The sequence below is a fragment of the Ochlerotatus camptorhynchus genome, unplaced genomic scaffold (genome assembly GCF_037179485.1).
Source record: "Ochlerotatus camptorhynchus isolate MF236.1 unplaced genomic scaffold, CSIRO-AGI_Acam_v1.1 ptg000631l, whole genome shotgun sequence".
Taxonomy (NCBI): Eukaryota; Metazoa; Arthropoda; class Insecta; order Diptera; family Culicidae; genus Ochlerotatus; species Ochlerotatus camptorhynchus.
Window position 1 is genome coordinate 1,345,331 of NW_027041110.1, and position 25,973 is coordinate 1,371,303.

The window sequence follows — 25,973 nt, forward strand, 5'->3', positions numbered from 1 at the left end:
ACAGCTTGATTCCATACAAAGTGACATTAAGGGGCGCTAATAAAGTGATTTTTGAAAATGTATTCGTTCTTATTTAAAATAGTTCCAGTGTACCAAAATTGATGAAATTTTGGGTTTGGGTTCCATTTTTAATGCAAATTTAGAATGTGCATTTACCTTAATACCCTTAAAGAACCCAATTGCTAATAATTCATCCTTTCTGACAACGGTTTGGCCCATCGGCAAGCGAGGGCTTCATCAATTCGAGCTGAGGAAAATGACATTCGGTGCCTCCCTTAGCTCAGCCGGTAAACACGCAGCTACAAAGCAAGACCATGCTGGAGGTGGCTTGGTTCGATTCTTGGTCCGGTCTAGGATTTTTTTCGGAAAATATCTCGACTTCCCTGGGCATAGAGTATGAATGTACTTGCCACATAATTATACTAATGCAAAAATTGTTCAGGCAATCAATTAATAACTGGGGAAGTGCATCTATAACACTAAGTTGAAAGCACTCAATCAGCTACTATGCAATAAGCTTGAAATACGAAGAAGAAATAAGAAGAAGAAGAATACCAAGAGCAAGAATACTAATGAGAAGATATCTTATTCTTATTTTTTTCAAATTTCGTAAAAATTTTAAAGACCTTGTGTCAATGGCGACCTGGTTTCAACGAGAATTACTCCATCAGATATTTTTGGCAACGCTATATATTTTTGTCCGATCTTGGGTTTCACTCTGCGGATAAAAGTTTATCAAATCTTTTCTCTGCTGCCCAGGAGAATGTAAGGCCTCCTTTAGTTTAGTCGGTAAAGGTGCAGCTATAAAGCTAGACCATGCTGGAGGTGGCTTGGTCCGGTCTAGGGATTTTTCGGGTTGGAAAATTTCTCGACTTCCCTGGGAATAGAGCATGATTGAATTCCCTGGTGTAGAGTGCAGGTCGGACTCGATTATCCGGAGTATCGATTTTTTTTTCACTCCGGATAATCAAATCCTCCGGATAATCGAATCACAAGAAAAAAAAATTAAAAATCTGCCCCTCCTCTTAACGATTGTTAAAATAATCATATTGCATATAATAATACAAAATTATTTCAAATGTCTGCGTTTTATTATATTATTATTATTATTTTATTAGTTCTCAACTAAAAAAAAAATACTCCGGATAATCGAGTCTAAAATTCCGGATAATTGAACCCCGGATAATCGAGACTCCGGATAATCAAGTCTCCGGATAATCGAGTCCGACCTGTATATCGCAAAGAGTATGGTATAGAGTATGCAAAAATGGTACCGGCTTAGAAGGCTCTCAATTAACAGCTAAAGAAGTGCATCTAGAACGTTAAGTGGAGAGCCAGCGTAAAGTCGCAGTCCCACCTTTTTATAGGATTATTGATTTGCGGTATGCATAAATTATTCTGTGAGTTTTTTATCCTAATTTCTGATCCGACAATTAACGATAGGGTTAGTGTACCAGTTTTCGAACCAATATATAAATTATATTTAATTGCGATGCAAATTTATTTCGATGCAAATTTATTTCGATGCAAGATTAGAACCAGTGTTTGTCAAAAGTGTCAATGACTAGCGTAACAAATCAGTGTAGTTGAATTGCGCTTGTTTTGAAAATCTTAGCTGTCACATACGAGTGAAATTAATAAATAAGTACATCATTCATATGTGTTTGTTGAGATTAATCAACGTTTTAGTTTCTAACCCAACATCATCAAAATCGGAAGCGATACTCAAAGGCAAAAAACATCAATTTCATTTTGGCGTAACAATTATTTTCCATATTATCGATCCCTCGATTTAATCATCAATTTTGCATGAAGCAATACAAGACACGTTCCAAAACGTTATATTTGTGTAAAATGAAAACACTCCTTCTGCATTTTATATTAAAAATAATTCTCACCAGGATAAAGATGAATAGTAATATTGACAACTACACAGGTGATAATGAACATCTATCCATGAATGTATAAAAACAAGTGTTTACTTCAAAACTCAGCGGTTGCCTTAATCGAGAGATTTTTGTTCTGTCATAATTTAAATTTATGAAGGTAGTAGGTTTATCTTTTAAGATTGCCTTGATTTCCAGCTAATATGAGTGCAGAAGAAATTATGTTTATCAGCACTAGTTAAAACATAGATATTACCCAAAGTTTTGCGATATCTATACACTTAGAAATAACTAATTTTACACGTGATGAAATCCATCTTTGACACAAAAGATGAGACGTAAACAGACATATCATGTAATATTCAATTCTCCGAGCCTGAAAAGTTCGTTGCTCGATGAAAAGTACGTTTGATTGAGCTATATTTCCCATTTGTTGTGACTCAAATTTATGTCAAAATTTACGCTCGTATATGTCAGTCTCAGAGCACCTAAATTTACATGAATTTTTCTAAGCGTGTACTCAAATAAAAGAACATTAATTTCAAAATTTTAGCTAGGCCCTAGGGCCAAAAACTGGACCACTAGTGCCATAACTGGTACACTTACCCAACGTTATTCCACAGATCTGTCCCCATTGGCCATAATTGACCAACGTACAAGTTTGTCGTGTCAAAGTATTTTAGATTTGTTTGTATTATATGAGTGTTGTGGCTGATGGCGGAATGCTTTTTTTATGGCGCCACTACTACTGGCTGATGATGATTATGGTAATGACGAGAAGTGGATTAATATCGTTTTCGTTCAACAACGGAGCCTGATTTTCGAGGTCATTGTTGATGAGATTTGTGTTCTTGTTTCTGTTTTAGGCTAACAAGACGTGGTGTGTTGTATGCTAGGTGACTGTCTCGCAGAAGCGTTATTCTGTTTTAGCAGCTTTAGTGTTGGATAGATTCACTCAATACGTACTGGTTGAAACTTTTTCGGTTGAAAAAAAAAATCACGTACTAACGATCGATCACGGCAAATTTGAAGCGATTCATCACTCCATTTCTGGAGTGCTTCCGTATGGCTCACCCATAGTGTTGAAAATTGTACTGGATATATATAGACCAACAACGGATGAAAGTCATAAATATCCCCGGAAAGTGCACATCAGCACAGTCAAAGCGCCACCATTGACCAGGACAAATAGTTCGATTTTCGTTCGATGAAACATAGTAGGTATGACTCTTTTCTTTTCTCTCTTCGGAGCCTTGGGCTGAACCCTATAGCATTATGGTATCAACATTCGTTCGATGTGATTTGGACCGGTCTTGGTAGGAAAAAATGTCCTATGTTTGACCATTTGTCTTCGTTTCTTTGTTGATTCTTCCGTTGACGACGATGGCCAGCATTCTGAACGTATGGGTGTCAGTGGTAGATCTACGTGGAGGTTAATACTATCATCGTTTAACATATTAATTACGTTTTGTTTAGTGATTGTGATAGGTAATTTCTAAAAAAAACATTGGTTCATTTTTTTTCAATGAATATCTTAGTTTTGTTTGGTTTATAATGATTTCTGTTCATATAGTGTAGAGGAGTTTTTTCGGTGCTAGGTTTTGTTTCATAGAGCACTACCGAATACAATGGGGACACGCAAATAAGCACAAATTCTTTTTCTTCTCTATTTTTTTATTACAGTCACTTTAACGCTCTTGGGTCATTTGTGACTTGTCCGGGGATGAGATTTGAACTCGTGGCTTTAGCATGAGAGGTATGCTAACAACTACGCCAGGGTCGCCACTCTCTATTTTTCTTTTGAAGCACTTAAGATTGAATGAATTGTTATTCAACAGTAATAAACCACTAGAACTAATCCTTATGACACTAATTTATTAATTCAAAACTATAATTTATGCAATGTTAAAATTTGAACCAATTAACATTCAATTTTTTCAAGTCTTCATCTTTGTTTTGGTTCAATGGTTTTCTTTTTTTCCTTCATTTGTTTTCCGTCGATCTTGTATTCCGTGCTGAGCACCAATGCTACCGACGCCAGGGAGGCAGCTACCACACCTGGACCTTACCTATCGACCCATAAACTCATGAACTGGGGACCAACGGCTTTACTTCCCTTCTGAAGGAAGGCGTGATCAGAGATGTTATGCCTCAGAGCATCCCGGCGGTGTCGACTGGGATTGAACCCAGGCCTGCTGGGGTGAGAGATAATCACGCTTACCACTACACCACCTGGTTCAATAGTTCGCTAATAATCGATGATGTTGATGATGACGAGGGGCCTTATTACGGGTGTCACTACACGGTAATAAGGAAGTGATACTCGAAATAAGAGCCGTGATTGCCATACAAATCAAATGGGACTCACTTCACCGTGATGACAAGTGACAAGTTTTCACCGTGAAGTGACATCCGTAATAAGCCCCGAGATGTCCATCCAAAAAAAGGCCGAAACCACATGATAGTTCCCTTTTTATAGAGAGTTCATTTTACAAAGGAAGGCCGGATAGAGTGAGATCGACGATGCACTTTTCCGAAGGGCGTCATCATTGACTAACCACACTGTACCATCCTCTGTTCGAATGAAACCTCAGGCCATCCAAATAGAAACATTGAAATCGCTTTTTCAAATGATAGCTTCAACCGGATGGCGGTTGTTTTGTTATCAAATGATACTCAGGGGAGTCCTATTTCGTGGTGGCGGAAGTTTCCAACAAACGATTTCTGTATTCATGATGGAATAGCTGTTCACGGCTATTCAATATCGAAATGTATGTAATCGGATTATAAATCTAACTTAAAGCATTTGTAAGTCATCCTATTCTTAAATTGTTGAGCGCGTATGCTGCACAGCCAATTTTCAAATAAATATCATCCTTTATTTGGATAACAGTTATATGGATGCTAATCAGCTGATGATGAATTCAGCCATAAGGCAATCGTCCCAAATTAGAAAGCATATTGTTAAATTCATCGAGTCATGCAATAATCATTCGAAGTATTGTGGATGATTTCGATCAGTGTGGGTACCACGTAGATGCCCTTTTCGCGCAATGCATGAACACTTTCAAATATCTTTTTTCAACACCTCTTTTCCGAAGGAGTGGTGCTGCCAATGACAAGAGTAACCAAATCAAATTTGTATGGTTATTGTGCTTAACATCGTATTCTGGATATCATCGTGAAATAGTTCTATCATTTGGGTTATCGCTCGGGAATGCTATTTTTGTATTAGAGTAGTACGGATTGCGGTCTGCTATAATCCTCTAAGCCCTATGTATTTCTTCAATTTTGCGGTTTTGAAATCAGATTTTATCGTTGACTCATTCACTATTTACAGCTGCACGCAGTTTTGGAAAAATATCATAAAATCGAATCTCACCAAATATCAAGATCACGCTGGATTTTCGTAGATAAAAATCAACAAGCAAACAACTGCGGTTGATATTGCAAGCTGTGATATCGCAGCTAGGAATATCAAGCTAACAAAACTCACCAGCTGAAAATCTCACCAAATTGTGGTGAGATCGAGTTTCATGTTTTGTACTTTACACCCGAACGCAATCGAAACTTTCATAACGGCTGGCAACCAGCGTTGCCAGGTCACTTTCAGAAAAATCTGGACCAGTTTAAATTAGAAATACTCAGAGGGAGAGATGGGCGGAGAGAATGTTTTGAGTCAAATGAACTATCAAAATCTGAGCCAATCGGACATTCCAATTAGATTTTTTCCGAGGATTTCTTATTCTTACTAGAATAAATTTGAGAGCATTGCATTCGAACAGAAATTCAAACACCTTTATGTTTTGTGTGCTTCTCAAATTCAACTAGTTTTTGGAACCAAAAAAAATATTCTAACTCTATTGATTAATTGATCTTCGTTGGTTAATGAATGGCAACAAGAAATGTGCAAAATATTGCGATGCAGTCAATTATTATTTTGCACGTAAATCGAATCAAAAATAAAAGTCATTTGAAATACTAGCTTCTAGCAAGGGTTGAAAGATAATTTAGGAACAAATCCCTGCTGCCGAATTGTATTTTGTTTTCTCCACCTATCTCTCCCTCTGAGTATTTCTAGTTTCAATGTAAAATCTGGAAAAATCTGGAATGATAAAAAAAAATAAAAAAAAAAAAAATTTACGGAGACGAGCCAGCCAACGGCTGAAAGTCTCCTTAATAAAAATATAAAAAAAAAAAAAAAATATTTTTTTTAAACATTATGCTATTGAAATCAAAGTGATTTGCCAATCTCCCGTAAAAACTGGTCAGTATAATCATCTGGAGCTTATTTAAAGTACTAGAATGGTTATGAATTAAATGAAATAAATTATCAAATAAATAAATTATATAAAGCAAATAACTTGTAAGCATTGCTAAAATCATTCAAAAGTTTAAAAAAAAGTATTCACACAGTGTGCTCAAAAAGTTTAAATATCCATTCAGCAGCATTTCAAAAATTGAGTCAATTTTTGGATAAAATACTGCAGAATATATTTTTAGATTTTTCTTAACAGTAACTTTTTTAAAAAGAATGAGAAGCAAATAATCAAGCAACTTTGATGAGATGGATTTTTTAAACGAATAGTCCATGTATCCTTACTATTTGATGCAGAAACAGATTTTAAAGATTTTATTAGTTCTAAATGCTTCTAATAATACTGAGGTTGATCCGATTTACAATTTAATTCTTGACATCATTCAACACATAACACCCAGTAGACCAGTAGGCAATTTTATTTTGAAGTAAAATTCACCTAGCTGAAGTGGGAATCAAAGCCTAACATAGTGGTACTCAGACACAGATTACCTAAACTACGGGTTACTCCACTATTCGTATGAGTAAAGGGTGATACGGTCAAAATTTGGTCAAGGGAAAACGCGTGTAAATCGGTGAAATCGTTTATTTAAAAAATCAAATTAAATTTCTTTTTCAAGTTCAATTAGTATAAAATTCAGGAAAAATATTCAGTTAGGCTTCCACTTTTCCAAATCCGAATTGCCGGGCCTTACGCTTGACCCCTGCCATCAGATTTTGTACAGCCACCTTGTCCACCTTCTTCGCCGCAGAAAGCCAGTTTGCCTTGAACTGCTGCTCGCCCTTAGCAGTTTTTTGGTCTTCTTTAGGTTCCGCTTGACAATAGCCCAGTATTTCTCAATTGGGCGGAGCTCTGGCGTGTTGGGAGGGTTCTTGTCCTTGGGAACCACCTGCACGTTGTTGGCGGCGTACCACTCCATGGCCTTTTTACCGTAATGGCAAGATGCCAAATCCGGCCAAAACAGTACGGAACAACCGTGTTTCTTCAGGAAAGGCAGCAGACGTTTATTCAAACACTCTTTCACGTAAATTTCTTGGTTGACAGTCCCGGAAGCTATGAAAATGCTGCTTTTCAAGCCACAGGTACAGATGGCTTGCCAAACCAGATATTTCTTTGCGAACTTTGACAGTTTCATGTGCTTGAAAACATCTGCTACCTTTCCCCTTCCTTTTGCCGTATAAAACTCCTGTCCCGGAAGCTGCTTGTAGTCGGCTTTAACGTAGGTTTCGTCGTCCATTACCACGCAGTCAAACTTCGTCAGCATCGTCGTGTACAGCCTCCGGGATCGCGCTTTGACCGTCGTATTTTGTTTATCATCGCGATTTGGAGTCACTACCTTCTTGTAAGTCGATAGTTCGGCTCGTTTTTTGGCTCGATGCACGGTTGTAGACGATTCACCCAGCTTATTTGCGGCATCTCGGAGAGAGAGGTTAGGGTTTCGCTTGAAACTACCGGCAACTCTCTTTGTCGTCTCAGCGGCTTCCGGTTTTCGATTTCTCCCCGATCCAGACTTCCTGGCTGTCGACAAACGTTCCCCAAACACTTTAATTACATTTGTAACGATTGATTTGGCAACTTTTAGCGATTTTGCCAACTTTGCGTGCGAGTAGCTCGGATTTTCGCGATGCGCGAGCAAAATTTTGATACGCTGCTCTTCTTGCTTGGACGGCATTTTGACAACTGAAGAGTGAATTCCAAAATCAAAATAGGAGCAACATTCTACACACACACACCTTATATTGACCAAATTTTGACCGTATCACCCTTTATTACAAATAATTTTATGCCAAAGAATAGTTTTATTATATAACAAAAATGAAAGCCTGAAAGCCTCATTTTAGAAGTCTCAGAATCTTGAAATGATTCTAAATTCTGGAATTCATATTTTTCCTGGGTCCCAGATCATGCATTTTTTGTTAGTGTGAATTAACTTGGAACTCCTCACAGGATACTTCGTCATGTTTTCCGAGTTCTATTTGAGTCATCCTAGAATCCCATCATACTTATTTTCTGAATTCCCCAAAAATAATATTGATAATATCCAACTTTTCCATTAACATTCTAAACGTTCCAAGCATTACCTCTTGTAATCTCATATAAATCACTCTCCAATTCCACAATTCCCTCAAACTGGTAATAATTTCCAAGAATTGGCATAATTTTGTCTCAATTTTTCTCTATGAAATTCCTTCAGAATATTCTTAACAATTTTCTTAGTACACTCTTCAGAATGACCGTCACACTCTTCTCAGGCTTATCCAATCATTCCCTTTGAACTTTTTTGTAGGTAAGGTCAGAACTATCTTGACATCCTCTCTAGTATTTCCTAAGTTCTCACCAAAATGGTCTTGAAAGACTCGCAGAAATTTCTAGATGTTCTTTTCGCAGAATTATGTTTAGTGCCCATGCATTAATTATGTCACGCTAAATATTCGAAAAAAATTCCCCTCCCACTATCGTGACGTTTTTCCTATACCTAATGCATTGCTTGTCACAAAATCTTACTCCCTTTAGAGCGTGACGTAATATATGCATCAACCCATAAATGTTTTAACATTTTATTTAAGTTAATCTGCATAGAAACATTGGATAAAATTCCATTCCGATTCGTATCAACATACTCCTTAAGTTTCATGTAAGGATTTTCTATGATTTCTCTTCCGGATTCTATTTCCTTTATTCACAAAATCTCCATGCAATTGTCATGAGAGATGACAAGACAATCGACACCGTCTTCAAACAGAGGTTGCGCAGTAGACTGATGCAAAATTTGAAATTTTCGCTCCACAGTGCTCAAACGGTTCCAAATTGGGCTCGATCGAAAAGTGGTCTTGAACAAAGTTGTAGCTGAGAAAGTTTTCAACAAGCTCAGCTATCATTTTCTAAAGCAGAGTGAACTGGTGAATTTTGAGATAAATATGAACCGAAATTATGGTTTCTCCATAGTAATTTCCATATAAACTTCAAATGGTTTGTGCCAAGTCAGTTTCTCACTAAATGAGTTCAAATTTTGGAAGGCTAATCAGGGCCCAATTTGGAACCGTTTGAGCACTGTGGAGCGAAAATTTCTAATTTTGCATCAGTCTATTGCACAGACTGAATACTTAACACTAGACAACAGACAACACACCACACCCAGTAGACCAGTAGGTAAATTTTCAGGTTGCTGAAAGTTGCACCGGCTGGAGCGGGAATCGAACTCTCACTTCGTGGCACTTACAATACGCCTGAACGACGGGTGACGCCACACGATATGGAACTCTACTCAGAATAAACTTGAAATTCTCCTTTGATTTCACAAGAAATTTGACCTTTTTTCAGAATTACCTTAAAATTTTGAAATTCTATGGCAATTCAAAATTCTAAGGTAATATTAAAAAATGCTAAAAAATATAAGATGCCCTAAAAATTCTCCTTAAAAACCTTATGAATTATCTTCAAAAATCCAACCGGAATCAGGAACCCCTTAACTTAAACGAGACAGGAACAAAACTAAACAAAAAACCTCTGTTTAAAAATGCTCTGTAAAAATATGTTTCAGAGGAGTTCCCATTTGGAACTACCACTCCTGAGCAATTCTCTACAGATTGACGAATTTTTTATTTTTTTTTAATTTGTCGGCTCCGATTTTGATGAAAATTTGCACAGTTGTTCTTTTTTAGTAAAGATGCCAATTTGTGTTATCAGTTCTTCAAATTGAATCACGACTACTTTTCTAACAGGGCCTGTGTAAAAATAGTACTAATGAGTTAAAAAAAAATATATTGCTGAAACGCTTTGCTCGATTAATTTGGTGTTTCGAGCAAAGTTGTAGATATTATTTTGGCAATAATGTTAAAACTATACACTGTAAAAAAAAATCGTTTGTTTCAATGAAAAAAAAATATATTTCTTATTAAAAAAAATAATTTCTCAAAAAGTACATTTTCGTTTTAAGCCTCATTGAAGCTCATAATATTTGCTACAAACTGGCAAAGCTTGGTGATGGTAAACTCAAAAACAAAAAAGTTATGATTTTTTGAAAATTTCACGATTTTTACATTTACATTAAAAACACATGTTTTTTAACCGTGTATATTTTTTAAAGAATTGCATTTTAATTTTGCACAACTTTCTCGAAGACACCAATGCAATCAAGCAAGCCGTTTTTGCAATATAGATATGTTTATTTCTTTAGTGTTTTTCTACACAGGCCCTATTGAAAAGTTAGGATTCATTACATCTGATACCATGAAAAGGTATCGTTACTAACAAAACTAAAAAATTCATTTGATGAATATTGAGCTAGAACTAAATAAAAGTGAAATTATGCTCAAACTAGCGATTAATTTTCTTTTTTATTCATTGTCTTCAATTTTGCATAGTTGTATCAGTGATCTTAACGGTAATAAGTCAAATACTCAACACTGTAGTAGTGAACACCAAAAACATCTGTATGTACCTAATGTAGAAATTATACCTATCGATCTGATACTTAAATGAGTTTGAATGGTGAAAACAAGCAGTTGATCACAAAGATTGCTTTTTCCCGCTTATATCTTAAAAAGTTATCATAGGAAATAAGTGTAACACCATTTGGAAAAGGTAAGCATAACCTTCAGTTGTATTTCAATGAAATCATTTTTAACGATTATTATTTTTATTTTTTTTTAATACAGGAAGCAACATGAGTGAACGAGCATGTTTTATCAGGTGCATTCGGCCGTTCGAGGAAGTCAAGTGCTCGAAAGAGCTGAGGAATATTTTGAATATTACCATCCAGAAATTAAAATCGATTGAATATTCTGAAGCATCAGGATTGAATACTGGTTTTCGCATTTGCACGTCCTGTCGTCTTCGTGTTGATAAACAAGCTCTTTTCATCTCAAACGAGGAACAGCATGTTGCCGGAAGCTCAAAGATGCCAACTACAGTGATAGTACCTGTCGTACCGAGCTGTGAAAGCCTTACAACTGTACCATCAATGACATCAGTTACTTCAGTTCAATCGTACCAAGAATTTACTCAACCAGTCAACATCGAGATATTCAACCGAGGCATTGCAGGAATCCAGGTATCACCGATAGACGTGGGAAGACTCAACTACATCCACTACCCCGAAAAGAAGCACCGTGAAATCAACGAAGGTATTAGAAAGAATCTTTTCAACTTCGAGCCTGAGGCTGACGAAGCGAATGAACTCAAAGAAGTTTTAGAAAACATAAAGGAAAAGTTTTCCAATACATCCACTGCAAAAAGTGAAAAATTATTAATTTTATCGTTATTGCCTTATTCATGGTCATCACAAAAAGTTATGGATCAATTTAATGCTAGTAGATATATTGCAACAGAGGCTAAGTTGATAAAGGAAGGTCATTCGTCAAAAACCGCAAAATATGGCACAGCCTTAAGTGATGAAACAAAATTGGCAGTCATAATTTTTTTTGAAGATGATGATATAAGCCGGGCAATGCCTGGTCAAAAAGATTATGTGTCTGTGCAGAAAGAAGGAAAACGACAAGCCATTCAAAAAAGATTACTAATGATGACTTTGAGAGAAGCTTATAAACGATTCAATGAAATTCACTGCAATGTAAAAATTGGATTCTCTTCATTTGCAAAACTCCTTCCTATGCTCCGGAACACTGAACTTATCCTTGGCCGTGAAAAACAGGTTGCCGGGGATCTGTTTGAAGTCGGCCTTCACATATGTTTCGTCGTCCATGATGCAGCATTCAACTTTCGTCAGCATGTTGAGGTACAACTTCCTGGCACGGGTTTTGGCGGACTTGTTCTGCTTCTCGTCGCGATTAGGGGCCTTTTGTACCTTGAACGTTCGAAGCCCAGCCTTAGTTTTGGCCTTCTGGACAAAACTTCGGCTTAGGTGCAGCTTCTTAGCCACATCCCTAACGGAGGCGTTCGGATTTCGGTTGAAGGCCCCAACTACGCGGTTGTGATTTTTGGTGTTGTACGGAATACTTTTTCCTTCACTTCTGGGCTTCCGATCGGTGGTCAACCGTTCCTGGAACCGCTTAATCACTCGCGACACCGTGGAATTCGCGATTCCCAACGTTTTAGCGATGGAACGATGCGAGAGATCCTTGTTCTCGTGATGAATGCGCAAGATTTTATCACGCACGAGCTGTTCTTTCGACTCCATTTCCGCGAGTTTTGATCACAGGACTTTAAAATTTGCAGGATGTAAATAATGCACTATGAACTAAATCCACCCAAATTTTCATTAAATTCTACCCAACGGTTAAAAAGTTAGAGCAATTTCATAGTGTGGCAATTTCATCGTGGACACCCTTTAAACTTTTAACCAGCTCTGGAACCCACAATGTTTGCGTGTGCACAACGCATGAAAACATCAATCTAATTTTACACAGTTTGAAAAAACTTAACCATTTAAATGATGTAAAAACGTTCACTGACAGCCTACTTTGTGAAAACAAGACAACATATTGCTATCTACGGTGTTGTGAAGATTGTCCAGACTCTTCCGCATTAGAAAACATTTTATTAAAACAATTAGAGGAAAAATGCATTGATCAGCTTTCATTTGAACAGTGGGTTACCACGGATAGATGTGATTTAGAAACTATTGCAAAGCCTGCAGACGAGTTTGTTTCATTTTTCTGCTTGAAATTGACAAGCTTGATACCACATGATTTCATAAAAACACAGCAATCTAATTTTTTTAAAACTACACGAAATAATTTGCAAGAAGGTGAATTTTTAGTTACTTGCGATTTTTCCGAAAACTACAGCTTTGTGTTACAGGATGAAGTTCAGTCTCATCACTGGAATGTCCAACAAGCTACCATTCATCCATTTGTTATATATTTTAGAGAAAATATGCAAGTTAAACATTTAAGTTTTATTATAATTTCTGAAGAGTTAAGGCATGACTCAGTGGCTGTTAACTTATTTATTTCTAAAATGATAAGTTTTTTACGCATTAACCAAAGTAAAAATATCAACAAGATTTATTTTATGTCCGATGGAGCCGCGTCACAGTACAAGAACCGGAAAATTTTTGCTAGCCTTTGTAAATTTAAATCAAAGTATGGAATTGAAGCCGAATGGCATTTCTTTGCAACATCAGATGGGAAAGGTCCTTGTGACGCTATTGGAGGTACAATAAAACGTATGGCTACTAGAGCAAGTTTGGCCAAAGAACGTGAAAATCCAATAAAAAATGCAAGAGAGCTTTATAATTGGGCAAATAACCGAAAAGAAGAAGAATTAACAAAATTATCATTTAGTTTTGCCACAACAGAGGAATACGAATGTATGGCTTCACACCTCAACTAGCAATATAATAATGCAAAAATAATTCAAGGAACTCAAAAGTTTCATTCTTTCATTCCTGTATCAGAAAATAAAATTAAATCCAAACGATACTCAAACTGTAATGATAATGATGCCAAAATATTCGATGTACTTAAGAAGTGATGTAAATAAAAATAGAAAGTAAGTGTATTACAATGAAAATAAATTATGTATCATTTGTCCATAAGGTTTTCGAATAAAAGAAAAGTTAAAAAGAGTAGATAAATGTACAAATTGTAATAGCGAACCCTGACTACTTTTCCGATAGGGCCTGTGTAGAAAAGCGCTTATAAAATAAACATTTTAATACATTGCAAAAACGGCTTGCTTGATTGCTATGGTGTCTTCGGAAAAGTTGTGCAAAATTAAAATGCGGTTTTTGAAAAAATAAACGCGGTTAAAAAAATGTGTTTTTAATGAAAATGTAAAAACCGTGAAATATTAAAAAAACCATAACTTTTTTGTTTTTGAGTTTACCATCACCAAACTTTGCCACTTAGTAGCAAACATTATGAGCTTCAATGAGGCTTAAATTTTTCAAAAATGTACTTTTTGAGAAATTAACTTTTTTAATAATAAATATAATTTTTTTCATTGATACAAACGAAATTTTTTACAGTGTATATTTTTTACACAATTGCCAAAATAATATCTACAACTTTGCTCTAGACCCCAAATCAATCGAACAAAGCGTTTCAGCAATATATATTTTTAAACTCATTATTACTATTTTTACACAGGCCCTTTTCAAAAAGTAGTCGTAATTCAATATGAAAAACTGAGAGCACAAAATGGCGCCTTTACTAAAAAGGAACAACTGTGCAAAGTTTCAGCGTAATTGGAAATGATCGGTCAGGATCGATTTGCGAACCTTCGTGGAATGCCTTTCCTACCTTTTTGAGATCTTCCCCTCTGGAGGTTTAAGAGATGAACTAGCCTACGACTGAAAGTATTTTCAATGAAGAAACAAAAAATCTCTCGAACATACTTCACTTTGTCTAGATTCAAAAGCGTGGCTTATTGTCCAAAGCTCAACTTAAGTCTTAAATCCTGAATAGTTTTCGATTTCTCTAAATTCCAAAATTATGAAAATTCCTCCATATTGAGATTTTGATTATTCTAAATCCAGGATTCCGTAAAAATAAACAATAACTAAAATCTAAACGAAAAACTCAAAAAATATCAATAATCTAAAATGTCTCAATTTTCATGATTCTTCTCGTAATTAACATGTTGTAACAATTCCATGTACAATGCTGCAATAAAGTCCAACGTTGATGGCCTTTAATAATTATACTAGCAAGTTTGGCTTTTATTTTTTTATTGGGGTAAATCAATTGCAGTGATATTTTTAAAGCAACATGTTTAAAAAATCTGGGAAAATCTGAAACATATTTAAAAAAATTTTAAATATACGTGGTCTGTCTGTGTATCTGGTAAGAAGACTAAAAATCTGGAAAATTCAGATAAATCTGGAATACTGGCAACGCTGCTGGCAGTGGTCGCTTCGCGTCTGACGTCGGTGAAGAGAAAAAGGAGATAGCATTATTAAACCTTCTCTTTCTAAAAAAACGACTCTCAGTTTCAACATTACACGTTGTGGATACTCTCGCAATATCAAAGGAGCTCAATATCAAGTATGATATTTTGCTTCAAAATCACGCGTGATATTGAAATTATATGAAAGCGGAAACATATCGAATTCCTAATGATTATGCCATCACTGGCTGCACGTATTTCAAAGAGCTACTGCAATAGCTCCCAGAAGAATGAAACCGCAAAATGAAAAAAAGAACCTCCACAGCAGCCATTCATGTTCCGCCAGTTAATTCGATTTCCTCGACACCGGCCATACGATTTGTCGTAGAATTGCACAACCACTTGCAGCGACAATGGAAAACGCTCAACGGCAAAGGGAAATGGTCGAAAATAGCTCGCATAGATCATCTCGCATCGTTTCCCCTGTAATCCACCAGGCAGCAAAAGGTGCAAAATTACTATTCATTGACAGATAGCAAAAAAAAAACAAGAATGTCCTTTCACTCTATGCGCTTATCTACCGACAAGCGATCCGGATTCGAAGCCATAGCCGGAGCCAGCTAGACTCTCAGTGGTTTACTCTTTTGTCCGTCGTGCCTTAGCATAAATCATACTCGCACTCACACAGCAGCCAGGCGTGCAATTTTCAACACCTGTCCTGGTGGGCAAGTGCCAAGGTTTTTTGTTTTACGGTTCACGTTCGGGAAAGGTTCGGTCTCACCGTCACGGCCAGCGTCATCGTTTGCCTAGGACCACCACCGGTCGATGACTTTCTACCACCATCTCTGCCGAACTGCCTGCGGGGTGGCAGGGTGGGTAAGGGATCAATCGATAGCGTGGTCTGCTGATTTATGGGATGATTTACGAGCATTCGCTTGGACCTAATTGTGCTGGATGTGGAATCGGGGAGAGAGACCAGTCCGGGGTACGGGGCATGGGTTTATTTCCTTTGTGAGAAATGACAGGACGTTAGCGTGAAATGGGAAATCAATTTTTTGAGCAAGTTGAGATAATTAAGCTGAATGGATTTTCATGATTACCTACATAATTAGTATTTACTGAGCAGGGTGACATTTGAGCGATGGGTTTAAAAATGGGATGATGTGACATTTATTTATTATGTTTCAGGATGACAAATTATTTTCAGATAGATCAGATGTGCAAACTAGTTCATTATTTTGCATTTTGTGTGAAAACACAAAGGCACTGGATGCCCAGGGAGGCCAAGCAGCACATTGAAACAGTTGAGTTTCATTATTGAGACTTAAAGTACACACTTAGTTTTTTCTACCGAGCTCGGCTGTGCAAATCTCGGCAAAATAAGTTTCACTGAGAGCTCAGCAAAAGTGACATTTGATTGCTGAGTCTCCGATAATGTTTAGCTGAATCTCAGCAAACAAATGAAATGTTTGCTGAGATCTCAGTAAAAAATCTTCTGCCGAGATTTGCACAGCCGAGCTCGGTAGAAAAAACTAAGTGTGTAAATCAACAAACTTGAAATAGTTAAGTATCAAGATGTATTTCTCGTACCATTTAAGGGATTTATGGGAAACTTAAATAAAAAATAAATGATTGACGATGTTTTCTGTGTAGCAGGATTACCTTGGGGTCTGGGAGATGAACCATCCTGTGGCTGATAATTTCGATAATAAAGATAAAAAGTTGAAGGGTGGTGTACAAGATACGACCGCATTGTTGACGTAGGACTACGATTTTTTAGTTTGTTGTGTCAGATATTGTTTTGGAATAAAGTGCATTTCCTATCTCAACTCTTTTGTAGAAAATTGTCGTGGCCCTGAAAAGAGCCGATGGTTTGGGTGGTTTTGTATAACAGTGTAGTGTACAATAAAACGAACCCCCTGTTTATCACTCGGTCGTCAAACTATGACTGCAGTTAAACTTAGTAGTAGTAGTAAAATTCTTCTTTATTAATAAAATATTGATGTGCAATACATTTGGTATCCTTTTTGATTGATTTGCCGGATGGGCTTTTCCGCTCTAGTTATGCTATGGGTTTTGTTTTTAAAATTAAGTGTCTGTACATTTTCCCCCGAAGTGGGGTGAGGTGATTTTTTAATTGATTAATTTGATAACCTACCTAACTATAATTTACATAACTATCATTACTGTACCAGCTCCTGAATAGCCGGTGGAACTGAGGCTCGGCAGCGCTCTCTGAACCTGTTTTCCAGAATCTCCATTCCAGCCAGACGATGAACTTCAAATGTTTGCACCCTGGTCGGCAAGTTCAGGATCAATTTTAAAATCTTATTTTGGACCCGTTGTAGTTTTAAGTGATGAGTTTTTGCGCAATCCTCCCAGATACGCATGCCTCATCCATCCTCCATCATCGGGAGGATGATTTGTCAGTAGACAGCAATCTGTTCTTCAGGGACAGGCTAGATCTACGATTTATGAGGGATCTGATCATGCCGTTACATTTAACGACAGTTTTGTCAACTTGCTCCTTAAAGATAAGCTTGCTGCCAAGATAAAGGGCTTCTGAGGCCCATTCCACCGTTGTGCCGTTCAGTGTTGGTAAAATCAGAAGTCAATTGATATTTTTCCGCTCTCATGTGCTCGCAATATCACGCGTGATATTGGAACAAAATGTCATGCTTGATATTGATTTTACAAGCTCCTTTGATATTGCGAGACTATTCTTCTTCTTTCCTTTATTTAACGTCGGTCTCTGTTCCGCAATCAAGTGCCAATCACCGACGGACATCGATTGCAATCCATTGACGGCAATCGAATGTGCAGGACGGCAGCTTCCACACACCTGCGTAGGATATCGCACCCATTCAACACACATACACATGGGCCGGGACCAACGGCTTTACTTCCCTTCCGAAGGAAGACGTGACCAGAGATTTGTATGCCTCAGAAAAATCCCACCGACCTCGGCTGGGATTGAACCCAGACCCATTGGGGTGTTAGAAAGCAGTCACGCTTACCACTACACCACCAGTACCGGCTAGTTGCGAGACTATTCACAACGTGAGAAAATCAAGCTGAGAGTTGACTTGACACAAAAATGATTCCATTGCACATCGTTTTCTTAGAAAGAGAAAGCATAGTTTGCTATCTCTTTTTAATCTTCACCGATGGCAGACGCGAAGGGTCTGCTGCAAGCTGTTATGGATTTTTCTTTTGCATTCGGGTTTAAGCAAAAATCATTAAACCCAATCTCACCACAGTTTGGTGAGATTTGAAGTTGGTGAGTTTTGTTAGCTTGATATTCCGAGCTGCGATATCACAGCTTGCAAAATTAACCGCAGTTGTTTGCTGGTTGATTTTTGTCTACGAAAATCAAGCGTGATCTTGGGCGTTGGTGAGATTTGATTTTTTGATATTTTCCCAACACTGGTGCCGTTTAACTTGATTTTGACATCCTCGGCTGGAACAAGTCTTGGTGATTTAGAGAGGGGGAATAGAATGGTCTGGGTTTTCGCAGCGTTGACACAAATCTTCCAGCTGGTGAAGTAATCTGCCAGGGCATCCAGGCCCCTTTGGAGTTTCGCTAATAGCGCTCTGATCACTCTGCCTTGGTAGATGATCGCGGTGTCGTCTGCGAACAGAGACAGAATTCCGCCTTCTGGAAGTGCGGGCATATCGGAGGTGTACAGATTGAATAGCAAGGGCCCCAGGATACTACCTTGGGGAACGCCTGCAGCGATGTTGTACGCGTCTGAGGACATTTGTTACTCGAGTCAGTTGATGCAGGGTAGAGCGCCCGCGGCGATAACCAATCTGTCCCTCGAGTAAGATGTTGTTCTGTTCGGAAAATGTCAAAAGACGGCTGTAAATTGCTTTTTCAAGCAATTTTGATAACCCGGAGAGAAGGCTGATGAGGCGGTAGCTTGTTGGGCTGGTGGGGGCTTTACCAGGTTTCCGAATGGGAATAACTTTAGCTAACTTCCACAACGAGGGGAAGTAGCTAAGTTGCAAATGTCTGTTGAAGATCAGCGCAAGGTGATCGAAGAACTGGTGGCTTAAGTGCTTAAGTTCCAAGTTGAGGATACCGTCGAAACCTGGGGCCTTCATTTTTTTGGATGTTTTGACATAGGTCGACAGTTCTTCAGCTGTGATCTCCTTCGCCTCAGAGAAATCGTTGGGAGATTGATGAAGGTTGTTGACAATATCTTCATGGAAACTGACAATGTGTTGTCCTAGTTCTGCGAGCTGACGAAATGACGACCTATCTCGGTAGTCTTCTCTGCAGAGGTTATCAAACGATCCACAGAGTTGCCGTCTAGTGGAATCAACGGTGGAATGGGTCTAGGTTTGGTTTTAAGATTTTTTCTAACTTCCAAAATAGCTTAGCACAATCTGGGAGAGCGCGGAACCTATTGGCAAAATCGTAATTTCTGAGGTTCATGTGGAGGTATAAGGGGTAGCCCGTTAGATAAGAGGGGGGCTACGTACAATATAGTATGCTGTTTTTAATTGGCGTATAAACTCAAGCTAATATTGAATCGCGAGCAAGGCCGGGCACACTCAGCTAGTAAATATATAAAAATGAATTTCTGTCTGTCTGTCTGACCCTTATAGACCCGGAAACTAATGAACCGATCGGCGTGAAAATTTGAATGCAGAATTTTTTGTGGCAGGGAAAGGTTCTTATCATGGTTCAAGACCCCTCCCCTCGTAGTAAGGGAGGCTCCCATACAAATGAAACAGAAATTTCTGCATAACTCGAGAACTAATCAAGCAAATGGAATCAAATTTGTTATGTGGAGGTCATAGGGAGTAGCCACTTAGGTTAGAGGAGGGGGGGGGGGGGGCTACGTATAGCATGTTTTTTTTTGTTTCAATTGGCGTATAAGCTCAAGCTAATATTGAATCCCAAGCAAGGCCGGGCACACTCAGCTAGTTTCCATATAAACTTCAAATGGTTTGTGCCTTGTCAGTTTTTTTTACCAAATCAGTCAAAGGTTTGAACCTTGGGAGGCTAATCTAGACCCGATTTGGAACCGCTTGAGCACTAAGGAGCGAAAATGTCAAATTTTGCATCAGTATAATATACATATTGTGAAACTATAAGAAAATGTATTGAAATCCGAAAGAAAATATTCATTTGTTATGATTGTTATGATTTGTAAAAAAAAAAATCAATCCAATACAATTCCTTTGTAGTTTCAGAATAAGCATATCGGTGGAGTTAACTATTGAAAACTAATGATATTATATGGATTGGGCAGCACTTTAGTTCTTCTTTCAAATTCAATATGTTTGATTTGCCCAAGTTCACCCAGGTTTGAAATGCTGGTCTTAGATAAAGTACTATTTTTGGGTCAAAATTATGAATCTATCTTCTATATATATAAATGAATTTTTGCCTGTCTGTCTGTCTTATCTGTCTGTCTTGTCTGTCTTGTCTGTCTTGTCTGTCTTGTCTGTCTTGTCTGTCTTGTCTGTCTTGTCTGTCTTGTCTGTCTTGTCTGTCTTGTCTGTCTTGTCTGTCTTGTCTGTCTTGTCTGTCTTGTCTGTCTTGTCTGTCTTGTCTGTCTTGTCTGTCTTGTCTGTCTTGTCTGTCTTGTCTGTCTTGTCTGTCTTGTCTGTCTTGTCTGTCTTGTCTGTCTTGTCTGTCTTGTCTGTCTTGTCTGTCTTGTCTGTCTTGTCTGTCTTGTCTGTCTTGTCTGTCTTGTATGTCTTGTCTGTCTTGTCTGTCTGTCTGTCTTGTCTGGCTTGTCTGTCTGTCTGTCTGTCTGTCTGTCTGTCTGTCTGTCTGTCTGTCTGTCTGTCTGTCTGTTTGTCTGACCCTTATAGACGCGGAAACTACTGAACCGATCGGTGTGAAAATTTGTATGCAAGGGTTTTTGGGAAAGGGAAAGGTTCTTATCGAGGGGGAAGACAGTGAGAAATTAAGAGCAATCCAGAGTAGCTCTGAGGAACTCTTTTACTCTCTGATGAACGATTTTGTTATCCCGATTTTTTTGACAGCGCAGCCCAAGCAATCAATGTTTTCGGTGTAAAGGAACGTTAGTTTTTTCAGCCGGTGATCTATGCCGTAAAATACACTCAATTCATCGGAGAACCTGCTAGCAAAACAAACATCACGCAATAACGTTGCTGTTTTGATACAAAATAAATGGGGATAGGGGGCGTATTTGGGGGTTTGGTGGAATAGTTTGTACGTTTGTATTTTCCTGTTCTAGCAACCGAGACCGTCACAGGATTCATCCTCAAGTACATGTTCCCACCGGAGCTGGTAGCCGGAAGGGAATATCCATTCGCTTGCTCTAAGCATCTGGATACCCAGTACTACGGTAGCAAGATCCTGGTCAATTTCATTACTATTGCAAAAAGAAAAGTGCGCTGCAGAAAGCCATCATCAGTGTGATTTAAGAAAATAGCCAACACTTCAATGAACTGGTAGAAAACGAGATAATTTCTTCTTCTGCTTCTTCTTCTTCTTCTTCATTCCTTTATTTAACGTCGGTCTCTGTTCCGCATCACCGACGGACATCGATTGCTATCCATTGACGGCAATCGAATATGCAGGAAGGCAGCTTCCACACCTGCGTAGGATATCGCACCCATTCAACACACATGGGCCGGAACCAACGGCTTTACTTCCCTTCCGAAGGAAGACGTGACCAGAGATTTGTATGCCTCAGAAAAATCCCACCGACCTCGGCTGGGATTGAACCCAGACCATTTGGAGTGTTAGAAAGCAGTCACGCTTACCACTACACCAGCGGCGCCGGCTCGAGATCATTTCCTTATTTAAATATTGCATCCATTTATTTTCTTCATTAATTGTTTTTGTTTCGTTATTGAACTGACATTTGCATGGTCAGATTCCAAAACTATATGCCCTACTAATTCTTTTTCGTCACAAATTAGATCAGATCCCAGAGCAAACTATAGATACTATAGATTGCATAGATAAGCGGAGGCACAAAAAGTTGTTTTGGCAACCATGAAAAATAAATGATCTTACTGGCATCCGTGAAAAAAGTTCATGCCATCATAGAGCTCTTCGTTATGCAGTTTTGTTTTGTTTCGTGTGTAAAGATTCAAAATAAAGTGCAAAGTAAATCTTTGCAACAATGAATCGAGAAATGGGTTGCTTTATCTTTCCTTCTTCCGTTGTCCGCGAAATAAATCGGAGTGTGGAGAGTGGAAAGCGTTTTGTGCTCATAATATTACAATACTTCTCCCTCAAACAACACCATGATGACGTCATGCTCGTTTGGCTACACTAACTGACAGTTCGTTTGGCTACATTATTCTTTTCCTCCGCTTATCTATGGAATCTATAGTATCTATAGAGCAAACCACACTCAAAGGATTTTCAAATCTGATTAAAAGTTACGATAAATCGCAACTCTCCTGACCGACGCATAGCTTGATATAAAGAGAGAGAATGCTCACTTAGTATAAAAATGGTTTATACGTGACACAGCATAAAAAGAAATATACCTGAAATGCATACGTACGATTTATTCAGAATGCTTTTATGGCTTCTTTTTTAGTGCGTGGTCTTAATTTGTGTTTACATATAAAATAAAAGCTAGTCATGAAGAATAGTTTATTAATAACATAACAGTTTCTTTAGGGTAAACCAATAAACTAATCAATCACAGCTCCCAGCACAGATTGACGAATCTACGGAAATTCCCCCACGGTCTGGCCTGAACGTAGCTTGAGATCCTCGTTGAGATCAATACTAAGGGAAGATGTAAAGGATCTGGTACACGGTGAACTTCAATATGTTCTCGCCTTCTACCGTGGAGCTAAGCGAGCATGCGTTTTAGTAGAACTGCGGGGTGCATTAATCGTGGATGCCTTGGACCTACGAAATCAAAAAATCATCTCAATTACCTTACCACAACAGACACTCATTCATAAAACTTACCGAAACCTATCAGAGATAAACTTCTGCTGATGCTTAATAGAAATCTTGTTTGTCCTGTACATTCTGGAACGAATAGCACAACTTCCACGTGTCGCGCTTTTTCTTCTCTGATTTTGGACGAGTTTGGCACTTGGTATATACACTGAATAAATTCTCCGTCTTTATGCGGACTTAGCATACTTTTGAAATCAAATTTTAATCGGAATAATGTATATATATTGGTTAATCGTAGAATGCTTAAAATTTAATCTTGTTTCGTTTTGTAATATTTTTTAGTGCAGAGTAGCTCTGGGCTACTCTGAGTAAAAGAGGTGCTCAAATGAAAGCCGTCTTCCCCCTCGATTCTTATGATGGTTCGAGACCCCTCCTCTTCTGTAAGGGGTGGAGGGGCTCCCATACAAATTAAACATAAATTTCTGCATAACTCGAGATCTAATCAAGCAAATGGAACCAAATTTGGCATGTGGAGATCATAGGGTGTAGCCCCTTAGATAAAAGGGGGGGGGGGAAGGCTACGTACAATAAACCTTTTTTTTTAACTGACCCATAAACTCAAGCTAATATTGAATCCCGAGCAAGACCGGGACACTCAGCTAGTAACTCATAAAATATAAAAGATAGAAACTTACTTTCAAATACAAATTGAAGTATATTTATGAGTCTTTTTTTGTGTGCCAAATGTTCACAATGGTAAATCACTACGGGAAAAGTTATTGACAAGCCATTGATTTTTAGCAGTCTCCTTTCAAAAACCTTACATATCTCAAAAAACGTAAAAGGTAGAGAGTTGATGCCTTTAACAAAAATGCTTGTTTAATATTATATACAACTTTGTCCAAGGTATCATTTTGCTATGTCCACTTAAAAAAAATGATTATTCTATCTCCATGCTTGGTGGATTAAAAAATTAAGTTCAAATGAATAAACAATGTATGTCTAAATAAATCCATTTTCGCGTAATTATTAAAACGCCTGTTTTACCGATTTTAAATCACTGCGCCGAGTTCTAGGAATTCCCAGTAAACACAAATTCAACTTGCAAAACAAATTCCCCCATTACACGGCAGTTTCAGCCTTGAGGGGAAATCGAAAAAGTTGGTCTCGAACCAATTCGCGGCTCAATGATTTGCCAACGTTAACGACATGACAAACCAAATTGTGTCGTCCGAGAACAAAAAAGGAAGGGAAAGAAATATCGGGAAAGGATAGGCTCGGTCGAATGTCAAATAGCGCGGAAAGGGGCCGTTCGTAAACAACGTTAACAATGTTTTAGAGGTTTTAGACCTCTCCCTGCGTAGACAATGATCAATACCAATTTGTAGAAATTTCTAATTTTCCCCTAAAGTGTCTACGTGGCTTATGAACAGCCCCAAAGAGAGTTTTGTGAAGCTTTTCCGAAAGCTGTCTGTCTTTGTTGCGACTTGATTGGAGCAGCCATTATTTTGCGTTGGAAAAGCCACTTTGTGGGCGGGTGATGAAAATTTAATTAGAACTTTATTACCCGTTACCAGGGTAATTGATTTAGCCGGAGGCAAAAGTTTCTAGATTCCTGCACACCCGTTGCTGGTGTTGATTAAGAGGGAACTTAGTTGATACCGATAATGATAGTTTCTGAGTTGAAACAGCGGCAGACGGTGGAAAAAGTTTGGTGCGAGTAATTTATTTATCGTATATATGATTTGTAGCTGGCCTGGGGTGGAGTGAGTGGGGCTCGCTGGAAAAATGGTTAAAAACAATAAAAAATACGGGCGAGCTGACAGCTGCTGTCATCATTAGTACGGTATCCTTCTCTGCAGACCTACGGGTAAACATTTTTTGATTTATGACCAGAACTGGTTATGGGCGGTTGACTGACGTGGGATGGTCAAATATTTACGGATGCGTCCCTCTGATTGTCTGAGTCCGCTTTCTTTCGTTGAGTGTGCATGCTGAAGGTGAAGGTCGCAAACAGGGTGGGATACTTATCTTCTCCGGTGCAGACACCGTTCGATCAACGGAGGGAATTTCAAATCATACTTACACAAGTACATGGTAGAAAATCGCTCTGAAGCCCCGCGGTCGTTCCAGAAAGTTGTAGACCCTGCTCTGTAGCCGCCTATAACGGGCATCACGTCGTGAGCCGCGGTTATAGTTGAGCGGCTTCCCCAGCAGTGACATTCGTGGACGCGCAAGCCGGTCGGCCCTATTTTTGTCCGATAGTTTGCACGCGCTGGAAAGAATGGGAGAAGAGGAAATGCATTTAGTTTTTTTTATGTTACAAAGGCTTTAAGATTTTAAAGCTGATTTGTCTCTTGTTGTAGAAGCACGGTGTCCCTGTGACCGTTAGTATTGGGGACAGTGGAAACTCGCGGCAAAAATTAAAAACAAATTTCACAGTCATGAAATGTTATTATGTAGTCTACGTTTTTGATTGACGAATAAATTAATAAATAAATAGATTAACATATGAATTTCATATATTTTGATAAATTAATTGTGAATTGTGTACTTGGTGAATTATTAAAATAAAATAAAAAACGTTTTGAATCGGTTTAATAAAAATCCCTGAGAGGCTTCTAAATAAATAATATTGTGGCAGAGGTAGTACATCTAAATCACTGACCAGACTGAGCAGTTATAAATCGTGATGCCATTTTTCTAGTCAATATTTATCAAAACATGATAGGGTAGATGGACCAGTTATGGATGTATGTTCCTATCATGGTATGGAAATTTCATAGGACATAATTGGAACACAATATATTAGGAACGAATAGTCATAACCGGTACATCTACCCTATAACTCTGTAGTCTGAACAAGGCATAAATATACCAACTAGGCGAAAACTACTTAATCCTAAATTCAAAACTTCCCCTCGTTATGGGTATTTTTTAAATTACAAACCCTCCCAGGCCTCTCCCACCTCAAGGGAATCTAACCAAACATTTTGATCTAATAAATATTCACAACCCACTCCGCATTGAACCTGCTAGTCAACAACCTGGCTCACGAGGAATCAGGAATTTCCATTCTCAAAGGCTCCGCTTGCTCCACTGCAGCAGCGCAAG

At 38.1% G+C, this 25,973-nt stretch overlaps 1 protein-coding gene across 10 annotated transcripts in view; it reads right to left on the reverse strand.

The window, feature by feature from the left end:
- Nucleotides 1–25,973, reverse strand: part of KCNQ (KCNQ potassium channel) — a 462,308-nt gene that overhangs the window by 379,601 nt on the left and 56,734 nt on the right. For 9 of the 10 annotated variants that reach the window (XM_065237551.1, XM_065237548.1, XM_065237552.1 and 6 more), the window contains exon 1: nucleotides 24,946–25,130. In XM_065237551.1, coding sequence (XP_065093623.1) covers nucleotides 24,946–25,082 — 137 coding nt within the window. In that variant the 5' untranslated portion in view covers nucleotides 25,083–25,130. Of the gene's footprint in view, nucleotides 1–24,945; nucleotides 25,135–25,973 lie in introns of those variants that run through there. The other variant, XM_065237553.1, reaches the window with a different exon arrangement.